General features: G+C 44.7%; 3 protein-coding genes across 27 annotated transcripts in view; all 3 read left to right on the forward strand.

The window, feature by feature from the left end:
- LOC137791955 (protocadherin gamma-C5-like) overlaps nt 1-16812 on the forward strand; it is a 220533-nt gene that overhangs the window by 188282 nt on the left and 15439 nt on the right. For 2 of the 25 annotated variants that reach the window (XM_068587192.1, XM_068587241.1), the window contains exon 1: nt 13574-16236. The exons of 21 other annotated variants lie outside the window; for them this stretch is intronic. In XM_068587192.1, coding sequence (XP_068443293.1) covers nt 13759-16236 — 2478 coding nt within the window. In that variant the 5' untranslated portion in view covers nt 13574-13758. Of the gene's footprint in view, nt 1-56; nt 2716-13573; nt 16237-16812 lie in introns of those variants that run through there. 2 more of the 25 variants (XM_068587264.1, XM_068587202.1) reach the window with 2 other exon arrangements.
- LOC137793907 (protocadherin gamma-C5-like) lies at nt 5872-9522 on the forward strand. The gene is made up of 2 exons (XM_068590343.1): nt 5872-5996; nt 7041-9522. Exons 1-2 carry the CDS (start codon nt 5953-5955, stop codon nt 9520-9522), a joined length of 2526 nt encoding a protein of 841 aa, XP_068446444.1. The 5' UTR covers nt 5872-5952.
- On the forward strand, nt 9972-12824 carry LOC137792046 (protocadherin gamma-C5-like). Its single transcript, XM_068587451.1, has one exon. It carries the CDS (start codon nt 10351-10353, stop codon nt 12817-12819), a length of 2469 nt encoding a protein of 822 aa, XP_068443552.1. The 5' UTR covers nt 9972-10350; the 3' UTR covers nt 12820-12824.

Below are 16812 nucleotides of genomic sequence, written 5' to 3' on the forward strand. Positions count from 1 at the left end.
CAGAGGTAGTTGTACAAAGAGATCTACTCCCTCCCCCATCCATCCTCACTGTAGCCAGTACATTGCTTCGAGCCCGAGATGAGAGGAGGATGCGTTTAAACACTCAGACTAAATAATATACTGTGTATCTGCTTCTCATGGTGCATGTATATAAATGGATATTTCTGGATTACAGCAAGTTTGTCGTTGATGGATTTTAACATTTACCTCGCCTGAACACTATTTCGATGGAAAATAACAGCTCATTGTAACGGACCGGGGATGACAAAGAGACTGGGATACTGGGACTGGAGATGGTGGGCGCTTTGGTCGCATACTTTCTTTCTCTTGTGGAGTACAATAGACGCACAGACGCGTTACAGCATCCCGGAAGAGTTGGAACAGGGCTCTGTGGTAGGAAATCTTGCCAAAGATCTTGGTTTGGGACTATCGGACATTTTTGACCGTAAGCTGCGTGTCGCATCTGAGGCTGATGAGCAGTATTTCAGCGTTGATGCGGTGAAGGGCGAGCTGGTGGTGAATGACAGAATAGACAGAGAAGCGTTATGTGGACAAAGCGCCAGCTGTGTTCTACCTCTGCAGGTTGTAATAGAGAACCCGCTACAGTTACACCGAATAGAAGTGGAAATAAGAGACGTAAACGACAATGCTCCTGGTTTTCTCAAAAGCGATCACATACTAGAAATGGCTGAATCCACCGTAGTAGGTGTGCGTTTTCCTTTAGAGAGTGCAGAGGATCCCGATGTTGGGAGTAACGGATTAAAGACGTACACAATAAGCAAAGACGATTGCTTCACTTTAAAAGTTAAAGAAATTGAAAATGGGCGTAAAATACCAGAATTAGTATTGAATAAATCATTGGACAGAGAGAAAAAATCCACTCACAATTTATTTCTTACTGCTATGGATGGAGGAAATCCGGTCAAAACTGGCACTTCAAAAATAACTGTAAACGTGCTTGATAATAATGACAATGGTCCGTTATTTGAGAATACGTTCTATAAAGTTGCTGTTCAAGAAAACAGTGCAAATGGTTCTTTTGTCATTACAACAAAAGCAACAGACATAGATGAGGGTGTAAATGGAGAGATTGAGTACTCACTTGGCATACACACACCACCAGCGGTGTTGTCAGTATTTCATATTGATGCTGTAACGGGAGATATATTTTTGAAAAATCAGCTGGACCATGAAACTCAACCCTCATATCGAATAGATATTAGTGCAAAAGACAAAGGCTCGCCAAAAATGGAGGGTCACTGCAGTGTGCAGGTGGATGTCTTAGATGTGAATGATAACGCCCCAGAAATTGTCATGACTTCAAAACCTACGTCTGTGCCCGAGGACTCTCGCAGTGGGACTGTCGTGGCTTTACTCGGTGTCCGTGACTTTGATTCCGGTGATAATGGTAAAGTTACGTTAACACTTCCAAAAAGATCTCCCTTTACTCTTAAACCCTCTTTTTCGAATAATTATGCACTAGTTACCAGTGGTGCTTTAGACCGAGAGAGTTCCTCAGAATATAATATTGAGATAACAGCCACTGATTCAGGCTCTCCTCCTCTATCCAGTAAGAGAGTCATACCTGTCAGCATCACTGATGTGAATGACAACCCCCCTGTATTCACTCAGCCCTCCTATAATGTGTATGTAAAAGAGAATGTGGTACCAGGCTCTATACTGTACTCAGTATCAGCTTCTGATCTGGACTTTGGTGAAAACGCGAAGATCTCTTACTCCATCTTGGACTCTAAAGTGCAGGACGTGTCTGTCTCCTCGTATGTTTACATTAACTCAGATAACGGCAGCATCTACAGCATGCACTCGTTTGACTATGAGAAACTGAAGGTGTTTCAGATTCGGGTTCAGGCAAAGGATCAGGGCTCTCCGTCTCTCAGCAGCAACGCCACTGTCCATGTTTTCATCCTGGACCAGAACGACAACGCCCCCGCTGTTATTTACCCCTCCTCCGCTGCCCTGGGCTCCCTCTCTCATCAGAGGATGCCCCGCTCCGCTAAAGCGGGACACCTGGTCACGAAGCTGACGGCCGTGGACGCTGACTCGGGCCATAACGCCTGGATCTCCTACAAAATAACGGAGGCCACAGACGCGTCTCTGTTCACGGTCAACCTGTACACAGGGGAGGTGAGGACTAAACGCGCTGTGTCCGAGCAGGACGAGTCCTCTCAGAGGCTGCTCATAGAGATCAAGGACGACGGGGAACCGGTCCAGTCCGCCACCGTCACGGTGTCCATCCTGCTGGAGGACGGCCTCCATGAGCCCATCTTAGACCTCCGACAGAAAGTGGCCGAGCCCAGCAAGAAAACTGGGAGAATCACTCTGTATTTGATTCTCTCTCTGGCCTCGGTGTCCGTGCTGTCTCTGGTGACGTTTCTCATCTTAGCGGTTAAATGCATGAGGAGCAGCAGAAGCAGCGATAGTTGCTGCATGACACGGAGCGACTGCGATGGTTACAAGAACCCCAACAGAAACCTGCAGATTCAGCTCAACACGGATGGACCTATAAAGTACGTGGAGGTCCTGGGAGGAGACATGATGTCTCAGAGTCAGTCCTTCAGGTCCTGCATGTCTCCAATGTCAGAGTACAGCGATTTCACGTTGATTAAACCCAGCAGCACCACTGACTTTAAGGAGGCGATCAGTGTTCTGGATGCGTCTCTACCCGACAGCACCTGGACCTTTGAGAGCCAGCAGGTGAGCAGATGACCGTTTATGATGATGGCCCGTTCATAGTTTTTTAATTGAATCACATCGCGCTGTTTGGTTGTCGTCTGATAATCATGTTTGCGTGGTAAAAACTGAAAGCACGCCTTGTATTATCAGTATAATATGTTGTGTATTATTGTCCACTTATAATTATGCTATTATCGATGCACACTCAATAATTGCATATATTCACCATCCCCTCTCAATGCGCCAACAAGTTGTATTGTTTTCCCTAAAAATCCACATACATTATGTATCATATACAATAGTTTGGGTAATATTATGGTGGCAGACGTTGTAATCACATAACCTGAACTGTGTCTGAGTAAAAAAAAAACGACTTTAAAATATGCTTTGAAAAGCGGATGCATTTTTGTCTTGGTTTACTTCAGCTAATATTGGCTTCTGGGCGTATTATTTGAAAACCCAAGTTGTTAAACCACATGAATGAAATGATGCATCTGACTTCTTTCACTGGCAGCACTACATCTAGGTCGACTCTAAGCGCAGCAAAAGCACTGTTCAGTCTTGTTCCTATTGGATGGTGGCATGGATGCTGTGCACCAATCACATAGAGCATTGTACAAAGAGATCTATCCCCTCCCCCTTGCAGCCTCAGCACTGTAGACGTTCACAATGCAAAGAGCTGGAGGATGTTTGGTGATGCGCTCATATCCCAGCTGAAAAGAAATCGCTCATTTGAGCTTCAAACATGAACAAAAATCCTTCACATATTTTTATGGGGATAGCTGACGCTCGTTGGAACTGGATGTCGATTTTCTCGATGGGAAATAACGTATTCTAACGGATCCGGGATGACAAAGACAATGGGATACCGGGACTGGAGATGGCTTGCGCTTTGGTGGCATCATTTCTTTCTCGTGTGGAGTACAATAAACGGACAGACTCGATACAGCATACAAGAGGAACTGAAACAGGGCTCTGTGGTAGGAAATCTAGCCAAAGATCTGGGTTTGGGACTATCAGACATTTTCGATCGTAAACTGCGTGTCTCCTCTGAAGCTGATGAGCAGTATTTCAGTGTTGATGCAGGGAAGGGCGAGCTGGTGGTGAATGACAGAATAGACCGAGAGGCTTTATGTGGACAAAGCGCAAGCTGTGTGTTGCCTCTGCAGGTTGTTCTGGAAAACCCGCTGAGTTTACATCGGATTGAGGTAGAAATAAAAGATATAAATGACAATTCACCTAGTTTTCATACAAAAGAACTGTCTTTACAAATCTCTGAAACGGCAGCAGTGGGGAGTCGTTTTTCTCTAGAAGGTGCAGAAGATTCTGACGTGGGCAGTAATTCAGTTAAATCCTACATTTTGACTAAAAACGACTGTTTTACATTAAAAATGAAAGAAGTTGAAGATGGCAAAACAGTGCCGGAGTTGGTGTTAGAGAAGCCCCTTGACCGTGAGAGGAGAGCGGTTCATCAACTGCTACTGACTGCATTAGACGGGGGAAACCCAGTCATGTCTGGAACATCACAGATTACGATCTCAGTGCTGGACGTAAATGACAATTTTCCAGTGTTTGATAAGAATATATATAAAATTATGCTTGGGGAACATACTGCAAAAAATACCTTTGTAATCAAAATTGAAGCAACAGATGCTGACGAGGGTCTGAACGCAGAAGTAGAATTCTCATTTGGCTCGCGGACACCGGATTCAGTTTTATCAGTGTTTGAAGTAAATTCAGTAACGGGGGAAATACATTTAAAAGGACACTTGGACTATGAAAAATCCACGTCCTACATAATTGAAATAACTGCAAAAGACAAGGGAGTTCCTCGGATGGAGAGTCACTGCCGTGTACAGATAGATGTTGTAGATGTTAATGATAACACTCCAGAAATTGTTCTTACTTCTGAACCACAGCCTGTACGTGAAGACTCGCCAAGTGGCACAGTGGTAGCTTTGATCAATGCACGTGACGCTGATTCCGGTAATAATAGTAAAGTGACATTGCGACTACCCAGAGGTTCTCCTTTCACTTTAAAACCATCCTTCTCTAATAACTATGCCCTAGTTACCAGTGGTCCTTTAGACCGAGAGAGGTTTTCAGAATATAATATTGAGATAACAGCCACTGATTCAGGCTCTCCTCCACTGTCCAGTAAGAGAATCATACCTGTCAGCATCACTGATGTGAATGACAACCCCCCTGTATTCACTCAGCCCTCCTATAATGTGTATGTAAAAGAGAATGTGGTACCAGGCTCTATACTGTACTCAGTATCAGCTTCTGATCTGGACTTTGGTGAAAACGCCAAAATCTCTTACTCCATCTTGGACTCTAAAGTGCAGGACGTGTCTGTCTCCTCGTATGTTTACATTAACTCAGATAACGGCAGCATCTACAGCATGCACTCGTTTGACTATGAGAAACTGAAGGTGTTTCAGATTCGGGTTCAGGCAAAGGATCAGGGCTCTCCGTCTCTCCGCAGCAACGCCACTGTCCATGTTTTTATCCTGGACCAGAACGACAACGCCCCCGCTGTTATTTACCCCTCCTCCGCTGCTCTGGGCTCCCTCTCTCATCAGAGGATGCCCCGCTCCGCTAAAGCGGGACACCTGGTCACGAAGCTGACGGCCGTGGACGCTGACTCGGGCCATAACGCCTGGATCTCCTACAAAATAACGGAGGCCACAGACGCGTCTCTGTTCACGGTCAACCTGTACACAGGGGAGGTGAGGACTAAACGCGCTGTGTCCGAGCAGGACGAGTCCTCTCAGAGGCTGCTCATAGAGATCAAGGACGACGGGGAACCGGTCCAGTCCGCCACCGTCACGGTGTCCATCCTGCTGGAGGACGGCCTCCATGAGCCCATCTTAGACCTCCGACAGAAAGTGGCCGAGCCCAGCAAGAAAACTGGGAGAATCACTCTGTATTTGATTCTCTCTCTGGCCTCGGTGTCCGTGCTGTCTCTGGTGACGTTTCTCATCTTAGCGGTTAAATGCATGAGGAGCAGCAGAAGCAGCGATAGTTGCTGCATGACACGGAGCGACTGCGATGGTTACAAGAACCCCAACAGAAACCTGCAGATTCAGCTCAACACGGATGGACCTATAAAGTACGTGGAGGTCCTGGGAGGAGACATGATGTCTCAGAGTCAGTCCTTCAGGTCCTGCATGTCTCCAATGTCAGAGTACAGCGATTTCACGTTGATTAAACCCAGCAGCACCACTGACTTTAAGGAGGCGATCAGTGTTCTGGATGCGTCTCTACCTGACAGCACCTGGACCTTTGAGAGCCAGCAGGTGAGCAGAAAGCATAGACCCAGTGTGTAATTTTAATTTGTTATATATAGATTTTTGTTTTGTTTTTCTGTCCTGACATGTTATTTAATGGTTCTGGGTCGAAGTAATCCGTCACATGATGTTTTTTTTTTTCTAAACGAAACTTTGTGCAGTGTTCTGGTGGTATTTATCCTTATATATTATCCGTAGTTTACACTTATAATGTTATAAACCCTGTCATATAATATAATCGTTTCGTTGACCGTCGTGTTTTCAGTTGGCTAATAATAAGATATTTAGATGTTCATACTAATTTCAACCGTGCCATCTTCGTCAACAATCAACAACAATACATGCTAGACTTCTGTTGCTCACATATTTTATTTGGCATTGTTTCAAAGGTCTACCTTGTGCCCACGCTCCAATTCTGCAGTTAGCATTGTGTACATGTATGGTATTTGATTTTATGGTTGTTGGAAGGCCCCATTTATATGAAAGGCATTTTGTTTCAGCACCACACAGTTGGACAGCGACACACTCAGTAGGCTCCTTTATAACGGGGGTAAATTGCTTTCAGTTACTGCATAATAATATCCTTTTCATCATTTAAGTCACGAATAGATGCTTTCATCAAAAGTTGAAATAACTATAACACGGAGAGTATTTGTGTTTTCATTAACATTACTTGCGACGTCTAACTTGCTTCTTATTATTTCTTTTCCAAACTCTGCATCAGTCGATGAAGATCATTTTAAGGCCGACTGTGTCTTTAAATGCACTACTCGCCCCCTTCTTATAGGATGGTAGATAGGTATGGTGGTCCAATAGGATTCAGAGCTGTACAAAGAGATCTATTCCCTCCCCCACGCAGCCTCAGCACCGTACTCAGTTACATTGCACCCAGCTGAACGAGAGGGAAAGATGCTCCTTTCAGGATTAAAAAAGAAAAATATTTGCCTAGTTTTTGGTATGAACCAATTTGGGATTTTTGTTTTGGAATAATGCATTATGGCAATGGATGGTGACTGTCGGCTTTTCAATAACCTACATGGGAAATCATTCTAGCGGACCAAGGATGACAAAGACAATGGGATACCGGGACTGGAGATGGCTTGCGCTTTGGTGGCATCATTTCTTTCTCTTGTGGAGTACAATAAACGGACAGACTCGATATAGCATCCCGGAAGAACTGAAACAGGGCTCTGTGGTAGGAAATCTAGCCAAAGATCTGGGTTTGGGACTATCAGACGTTTTTGATCGTAAACTGCGTGTCGCCTCTGAGGCTGGTAAGCAGTATTTCAGCGTTGATGCGGGGAAGGGCGAGCTGGTGGTGAATGACAGAATAGACAGAGAGGCTTTATGTGCACAAAGCCCCAGCTGTGTGTTGACGCTGCAGGTCGTCATCGATAAACCGTTACAACTGCACCGAGTTGAGGTGGAAATACAAGATATCAATGATAATTCTCCAAGATTCCCCTCGCAAGACATAACATTACAAATAGCAGAGTCGACAGCGGCAGGGGCACGTTTTCCTTTGGAGACAGCGCAAGATCTTGACGTCGGAGTGAATTCAGTGAGGTCCTATACTTTGAGTAAAGACGAGTTTTTTAGTTTAAAGATTAAAGATTTGTCTGGTGGGAGGAAAGTCCCGGAGCTAGTCTTGTCTAAATCTCTCGACAGAGAAAAGAAGCCTGTTCATCTGCTTCAACTAACAGCTATAGACGGTGGGAACCCTGTGAAATCTGGGAGCTCGCAGATAACCATAAATGTGCTTGATATTAACGATAATTTTCCTGTATTTGAGAAGAATATTTACAAAGTCTCTCTGAGCGAAAATAGTGTAAGAGGTGCATCCATCCTTAAATTGACAGCAAGAGATATTGACGAGGGTCCAAATGCGGAAATAGAGTACTCATTTGGAACTCACACACCAGATAGTGTATTATCTGTGTTTGATGTTGATTCATTCAGTGGGGAAATACGTCTTAAAGGGAAACTAGATTTTGAGACAAATGCAAATTATGAAATAGACTTTAGAGCACGAGATAGAGGGACTCCGAGAATGGAGGGACATTGCACTGCTCATATTGAAGTGTTGGATGTTAACGATAATGCCCCACATATATTTCTGACCTCCCAACCAAACTCTGTGCCTGAGGATGCACCAAGTGGTACTGTAGTAGCGTTAATCAGTGCCCGAGACCTAGACTCCGGTGACAACGGTAAAGTTACTTTACAGCTGCCCAGGAGTTCTCCTTTTAATCTGAAACCCTCCTTTTCAGATAATTACGCGCTGGTTACCGGCACCGCTTTAGACCGAGAGAGTTTCCCGGAGTATTACGTTGAGATAACGGCTACTGATTTAGGCTCTCCTACTCTGTCGACAAAGAAGACTATACATGTAAATGTTACTGATGTGAATGACAACCGACCTGTATTCACTCAGCCCTCATATTTTGTATATTTAAAAGAGAATGTGGTACCAGGCTCTATACTGTACTCAGTTTCAGCTTCTGACCTGGACTTTGGTGAAAACGCCAAAATCTCTTACTCCATCTTGGACTCGAAAGTGCAGGACGTGTCTGTCTCCTCGTATGTTTACATTAACTCAGATAACGGCAGCATCTACAGCATGCACTCGTTTGACTATGAGAAACTGAAGGTGTTTCAGATTCGGGTTCAGGCAAAGGATCAGGGCTCTCCGTCTCTCAGCAGCAACGCCACTGTCCATGTTTTTATCCTGGACCAGAACGACAACGCCCCCGCTGTTATTTACCCCTCCTCCGCTGCCCTGGGCTCCCTCTCTCATCAGAGGATGCCCCGCTCCGCTAAAGCGGGACACCTGGTCACGAAGCTGACGGCCGTGGACGCTGACTCGGGCCATAACGCCTGGATCTCCTACAAAATAACGGAGGCCACAGACGCGTCTCTGTTCACGGTCAACCTGTACACAGGGGAGGTGAGGACTAAACGCGCTGTGTCCGAGCAGGACGAGTCCTCTCAGAGGCTGCTCATAGAGATCAAGGACGACGGGGAACCGGTCCAGTCTGCCACCGTCACGGTGTCCATCCTGCTGGAGGACGGCCTCCATGAGCCCATCTTAGACCTCCGACAGAAAGTGGCCGAGCCCAGCAAGAAAACGGGGAGAATCACTCTGTATTTGATTCTCTCTCTGGCCTCGGTGTCCGTGCTGTCTCTGGTGACGTTTCTCATCTTAGCGGTTAAATGCATGAGGAGCAGCAGAAGCAGCGATAGTTGCTGCATGACACGGAGCGACTGTGATGGTTACAAGAACCCCAACAGAAACCTGCAGATTCAGCTCAACACGGATGGACCTATAAAGTACGTGGAGGTCCTGGGAGGAGACATGATGTCTCAGAGTCAGTCCTTCAGGTCCTGCATGTCTCCAATGTCAGAGTACAGCGATTTCACGTTGATTAAACCCAGCAGCACCACTGACTTTAAGGAGGCGATCAGTGTTCTGGATGCGTCTCTACCTGACAGCACCTGGACCTTTGAGAGCCAGCAGGTGAGCAGAAAACAGTAGACCAGCTTATACAGGTTTTCAGCCATTGTTATCCTAAATTAGCTTTGATCGTTCTTTGGACAGGCTTAGCATTGTTTTTTATGGCTTTAAATCCCACTAGGAATGAAAATAATAAAGTTTTTTTATAAATATTCATTAAAAAAGTTTTCAATTGACAGATTTCTAGCGAATCAATTATTTCAATAATTTATTTCTAAGGTATATATTTAATTTAAATCCGAACTTTTGAACGTTTATAATCATCAAAATGTTTTTTAAGCACTGCAACTATATTTCCATTAATAATCAGACGTTACTTACACCTTTTAAAATGCTGTCACTTGTGAATTTAATATGTTTTACTGATTGATATTTAAATACTGATTAGTTCTCAATCGTTTGCAAATATATTGTATATATATATATATATCGGAAAAGGGTGGTTGGAATTATATCCTTGATTTTTTTAACCTTTAAGTTTTTGTATTTTCGATTATCAGTCGAATTTGACACCATAGTGTTACATTGGTCCAAATGCTCTGCTACCTTGAGGGGGTGCAGTATCTTTATAGGCAGCGTTAGCTCTTTGTGATTGGATAGCAGGGATGAATGCCGTGAGCCAATAGCATACAGGACTGTACAAAGAGATCTATTCCATCCCCCATCAGCCACAGCACAGTAACCCTCACAGTGAGCTGGAGAGGAGATGTGCTCATCGAAAGCGACCAGAATATATATTTTAATACCAATTATTTAATGATTTATTTGTATTGGAGTGTCCATTCTGGCGATGGATTGTCGTGTTGAGGAATATCTCGATGGGAAATAACGTGTTCTAACGGACCAAGGATGACAAAGACAATAGGATACCGGGACTGGAGATGGCTTGCGCTTTGGTGGCATCATTTCTTTCTCTTGTGGAGTACAATAAACGGACAGACTCGCTACAGCATCCCGGAGGAACTGAAACAGGGCTCTGTGGTAGGAAATCTAGCCAAAGATCTGGGTTTGGGACTATCAGACATTTTTGACCGTAAACTGCGTGTCTCCTCTGAGGCTGGCGAGCAGTATTTCAGCGTGGACGCGGGGAAGGGCGAGCTGGTGGTGAATGACAGAATAGACAGAGAGGACTTATGCGCACAAAGCACCAGCTGTGTGCTGCCGTTAAAGGTTGTAACGGAGAATCCTCTACAGCTACACCGTATCGAAGTGGAAATAAGAGACATAAATGACAATTCTCCAATTTTTTCAACACAGGAGCGATCTTTAAAGATAGCAGAATCTACCGCCACGGGCATACGTTTCCCTCTAGAAACAGCACAGGATCTGGACGTCGGTAGTAATTCGGTAAAATCTTACACTCTAAGTAAAGATGAGTGTTTTGGTTTAAGGATTAAAGAGTTGTCTGGTAACCGAAAGGTTCCGGAACTAGTGATAGAGAAATCACTTGATAGAGAGAAACAAAGTGTTCATCAGTTATTACTGACAGCTTTAGACGGAGGCAATCCTGTCAAAACTGGAACCACAAAAATCATAGTGACTGTCCTCGACAACAACGACAACGTCCCTGTTTTCAAAAGGCCTTTGTATAATGTGACTGTACATGAAAATAATGTGGCTGGTTCTTTACTTCTAAAAGTTGAAGCAACTGACGCGGACGAAGGTGTTAACGGAGAGATTGAATACGTATTTGCAGAACACACGCCGCAAAAATTGTTGTCTATTTTTAATTTACATCCGGGTACAGGTGATATTTCCTTAGCACGGCCATTAGACTATGAAAGCAGTCCAATGCATGAAATAGATATCATTGCAAAAGACAAAGGCGTCCCTGAGATGGAGGGCCACTGTCGTGTTCAAGTAATAGTAATAGACATTAATGATAATGCTCCAGAAATAATTCTCACTTCAAATCCAAACCCTGTACGAGAGGATGCACCGAGTGGCACAGTTGTAGCCTTAATCAGTGCACGAGACCACGACTCTGGTAATAACGGTAAAGTAACTTTGAAACTCACAAAGGGTTCTCTATTCAGTTTAAAACCATCTTTTTCTAATAACTATGCACTAGTTACTAGTGGTGCTTTAGACCGAGAGAGTTCCTCAGAATACAATATAGAGATAACAGCCACTGATTCAGGATCTCCTCCTCTATCCAGTAAGAGAGTCATACCTGTCAGCATCACTGATGTGAATGACAACCCCCCTGTATTCACTCAGCCCTCCTATAATGTGTATGTAAAAGAGAATGTGGTACCAGGCTCTATACTGTACTCAGTATCAGCATCTGACCTGGACTTTGGTGAAAACGCCAAGATCTCTTACTCCATCTTGGACTCTAAAGTGCAGGACGTGTCTGTCTCCTCGTATGTTTACATTAACTCAGATAACGGCAGCATCTACAGCATGCACTCGTTTGACTATGAGAAACTGAAGGTGTTTCAGATTCGGGTTCAGGCAAAGGATCAGGGCTCTCCGTCTCTCAGCAGCAACGCCACTGTCCATGTTTTTATCCTGGACCAGAACGACAACGCCCCCGCTGTTATTTACCCCTCCTCCGCTGCCCTGGGCTCCCTCTCTCATCAGAGGATGCCCCGCTCCGCTAAAGCGGGACACCTGGTCACGAAGCTGACGGCCGTGGACGCTGACTCGGGCCATAACGCCTGGATCTCCTACAAAATAACGGAGGCCACAGACGCGTCTCTGTTCACGGTCAACCTGTACACAGGGGAGGTGAGGACTAAACGCGCTGTGTCCGAGCAGGACGAGTCCTCTCAGAGGCTGCTCATAGAGATCAAGGACGACGGGGAACCGGTCCAGTCCGCCACCGTCACGGTGTCCATCCTGCTGGAGGACGGCCTCCATGAGCCCATCTTAGACCTCCGACAGAAAGTGGCCGAGCCCAGCAAGAAAACTGGGAGAATCACTCTGTATTTGATTCTCTCTCTGGCCTCGGTGTCCGTGCTGTCTCTGGTGACGTTTCTCATCTTAGCGGTTAAATGCATGAGGAGCAGCAGAAGCAGCGATAGTTGCTGCATGACACGGAGCGACTGTGATGGTTACAAGAACCCCAACAGAAACCTGCAGATTCAGCTCAACACGGATGGACCTATAAAGTATGTGGAGGTCCTGGGAGGAGACATGATGTCTCAGAGTCAGTCCTTCAGGTCCTGCATGTCTCCAATGTCAGAGTACAGCGATTTCACGTTGATTAAACCCAGCAGCACCACTGACTTTAAGGAGGCGATCAGTGTTCTGGATGCGTCTCTACCTGACAGCACCTGGACCTTTGAGAGCCAGCAGGTGAGCAGAGAGTAAAAGAGTAAAAGAAACAATGATATTATACACTTTTGTAAGAATACTACTTTGCTGCATAACTGCCAAGAAATTACACAGTTACTGCATCTTTCACTGTTAAGATTTGGGGTGTGTTACCTTGTTAGTTTATGTATTTGAAATGTAAATAACACATTTAAATACAAAGTAAAACTGGGAATTTGTGTAAATAAATTCGACAGCATGTGTGACATAGCAGCTGTTGTTATTTGACCTGAAGAGTGAGTTGGATGTTGAATAGTTTTTCGAGCTGAGCGTTTCAGTACCACAGTGATGGACAGCGACTCTAACACACGAGGCGCACGCAGGGCACACACTCAGTAGTACTGTTCTTGATGGCTTCTGGGTAACGATGAAAATGCTTGACCGTTAAAATAACACATAACTGTTTTAACTCAGTACATGACCTGTTCATATGTATACTCACAGCAACGCGGTTGGTTACATTTAGAAGCCAAAATCAAATTAAATGTGTACTGGTGATGTTTTTTAATTAATAAATAGAACTATTGATTTTATTATACTTTTCTATTTTCGGCATGGGTACAATGCATGGACATGTGATTGGCATCTCATGGTTGTGTCCCTTTCTTTTTCGTTATAGTGCATAGGGGTAGTTGTGCCTTTAACGAAGCTGCTCAGTTTCCCTCTCACTCATTGGATGTGAGAGATGGATGCTGTGCACCAATAGCTTTCTGAACTGTACAAAGAGATCTACTCCCTCCCCCATCCAGCTTCAGCACCAAATCACAATGCTCGGGGATGGAGGAGAGAAAGCAAATGGTTCATATTGCCTCTTCAGAGTTTATGATTCTATAGTAATTTAATCTTTAACCATGAACAAGCATATTTTTAAGGGAATATATCACGCTCTCGGAATACGGATTTTAACTTTATGTTCGCCGTTCTTGTGGATTGGAAATGATGCAGTACATTGAACCGGGGATGACAAAGACAATGGGATATCGAGACTGGAGATGGCAAGCTCTTTGGTGGCATCATTTCTTTCTCTTGTGGAGTACAATAAATGGACAGACCCGATACAGCATCCCAGAGGAACTCAAACAGGGCTCCGTGGTAGGAAATCTAGCCAAAGATCTGGGTTTGGGACTATCAGACGTTTTTGACCGTAAGCTGCGTGTCGCTTCTGAGGCTGATAAAGAGTATTTCACTGTGGATGCGGGAAAGGGCGAGCTGGTGGTGAATGACAGAATAGACAGAGAGGCTTTATGTGCACAAAGCGCCAGCTGTGTTCTACCTCTGCAAGTGGTTATAGAGGACCCGCTACAGTTACACAGAATTGAAGTAGAAATACGAGATATTAATGACAATTCTCCGAGTTTCCTTTCAAATGAATTGTCTTTAAAATTAGCAGAATCTGCAGCAGTTGGCACAAGCTTTCCTTTGGAGAGCGCAACAGACCCCGACGTCGGAAGTAATTCATTAAAATCATATACTCTTAGTAAAAATGAGTGTTGTTCCCTCAAAATAAAAGAAATTGAGGGTGGTAAGACCGTCCCAGAACTTGTTTTAGAAAAACCTCTCGATCGAGAGAAAAAAGCTGTTCACAAAATATTACTGACAGCATTAGACGGTGGGAATCCACCAAGATCCGGAACCTCACAAATAACCATCAGCGTGCTAGACAATAATGATAACTTCCCGGTGTTTGAAAAAAAAGTGTACAAAGTAACCCTGAGTGAAACAAGTATAAAGGGCGCTATTGTTATAAAGCCCAAAGCAACAGATGCAGATGAAGGTTTAAATGGTGAAATTGAATTCTCATTCGGTTCTCGGACACCAGATGTTGTATTGTCAATCTTCGATATTAACCCTTTAACAGGTGAAATTACTCTTAAAGGGGAGTTAGACTATGAAACCATCAAGTCATATGACGTTGATGTAACTGCAAAAGATAAAGGTAGCCCTGAAATGGAAGGCCACTGTCGCGTGCAGATTGATATAACAGATTTCAATGATAATGTTCCAGAAATAGTTTTTACTTCTGAGCCTAAGCCAGTACGCGAAGACGCCCCAAGTGGTACTGTGGTTGCTTTAATCAGTGCACGAGACCTTGATTCTGATCATAACGGCAAAGTGACGCTGCAACTCACGAAAGGCTCTCCTTTTAATCTGAAACCATCTTTTTCTAATAACTATGCACTGGTTACCAGTGGTGCTTTAGACAGAGAGAGTTCCTCAGAGTATAATATTGAGATAACAGCCACTGATTCAGGTTCTCCTCCTCTATCCAGTAAGAAAATCATACCCGTCAGCATCACTGATGTGAATGACAACCCCCCTGTATTCACTCAGCCCTCCTATAATGTGTATGTAAAAGAGAATGTGGTACCAGGCTCTATACTGTACTCAGTAACAGCTTCTGACCTGGACTTTGGTGAAAACGCGAAGATCTCTTACTCCATCTTGGACTCTAAAGTGCAGGACGTGTCTGTCTCCTCGTATGTTTACATTAACTCAGATAACGGCAGCATCTACAGCATGCACTCGTTTGACTATGAGAAACTGAAGGTGTTTCAGATTCGGGTTCAGGCAAAGGATCAGGGCTCTCCGTCTCTCAGCAGCAACGCCACTGTCCATGTTTTTATCCTGGACCAGAACGACAACGCCCCCGCTGTTATTTACCCCTCCTCCGCTGCCCTGGGCTCCCTCTCTCATCAGAGGATGCCCCGCTCCGCTAAAGCGGGACACCTGGTCACGAAGCTGACGGCCGTGGACGCTGACTCGGGCCATAACGCCTGGATCTCCTACAAAATAACGGAGGCCACAGACGCGTCTCTGTTCACGGTCAACCTGTACACAGGGGAGGTGAGGACTAAACGCGCTGTGTCCGAGCAGGACGAGTCCTCTCAGAGGCTGCTCATAGAGATCAAGGACGACGGGGAACCGGTCCAGTCCGCCACCGTCACGGTGTCCATCCTGCTGGAGGACGGCCTCCATGAGCCCATCTTAGACCTCCGACAGAAAGTGGCCGAGCCCAGCAAGAAAACTGGGAGAATCACTCTGTATTTGATTCTCTCTCTGGCCTCGGTGTCCGTGCTGTCTCTGGTGACGTTTCTCATCTTAGCGGTTAAATGCATGAGGAGCAGCAGAAGCAGCGATAGTTGCTGCATGACACGGAGCGACTGCGATGGTTACAAGAACCCCAACAGAAACCTGCAGATTCAGCTCAACACGGATGGACCTATAAAGTACGTGGAGGTCCTGGGAGGAGACATGATGTCTCAGAGTCAGTCCTTCAGGTCCTGCATGTCTCCAATGTCAGAGTACAGCGATTTCACGTTGATTAAACCCAGCAGCACCACTGACTTTAAGGAGGCGATCAGTGTTCTGGATGCGTCTCTACCTGACAGCACCTGGACCTTTGAGAGCCAGCAGGTGAGCAGAAAGCCAGAAGTCCTTGAGTGATAACTGAAGATCTACCAATAAGGCCGAACAGAATTATTCTGATCTTAAGTCACAAAACGCGATTTTTTAAATGTCTCTCTTTGCGTAACGTTGTACATTAAACATGTGTTGCGTTTCTCTGTGGGAACCAAATCACCCACATTCGGTATAAAGTTGATACAATGGTTTAATATAATGGTTTAACTAGTTTCAGTACCATCCATATCTTTCGCTCTACTTTGTGTGTTTTTTATTTTATTTATTTTTTTTGTGTTGTATAATTTGCAACAATTATACTTTCTTATTGACGTTGCTTCCCTAACAAATCATTGCTCGTTGATTTAGGCTAAATGGCCTCTATCTAAAAATGATCGTCTTCTTTTTATAGCTTGTGTTTTATTTATTCATTAATTTGTACTTCTTAATGAAGTCTCTTTGTAACTTCACATTTACTTACGTTTTAGGGGAAAGCCTTTTTGGAAACAATGCCACCCTGCGGATGCAAATAGAATTGCTATAAATAACAGCTGCTTAGCACACTGCTCTGTTTTGATAATGAGGAGGTCT

The sequence above is a fragment of the Clinocottus analis genome, unplaced genomic scaffold, assembly GCF_023055335.1.
Source record: "Clinocottus analis isolate CAN_PGR_092001 unplaced genomic scaffold, fCliAna1.0.p SCAF_10, whole genome shotgun sequence".
Lineage (NCBI taxonomy): Eukaryota > Metazoa > Chordata > Actinopteri > Perciformes > Cottidae > Clinocottus > Clinocottus analis.

Excerpts from the sequence above, each read along its gene's own strand:
- LOC137793907 (XM_068590343.1), top strand. The coding sequence starts at position 5,953 with ATGCGTCTCTACCTGACAGCACCTGGACCTTTGAGAGCCAGCAG. Across the intron at positions 5,997-7,040 it reads GGACCTTTGAGAGCCAGCAG|CGGACCAAGGATGACAAAGA; the intron begins GTGAGCAGAAAG and ends AAATCATTCTAG.
- LOC137792046 (XM_068587451.1), top strand. The coding sequence starts at position 10,351 with ATGACAAAGACAATAGGATACCGGGACTGGAGATGGCTTGCGCTTTGG.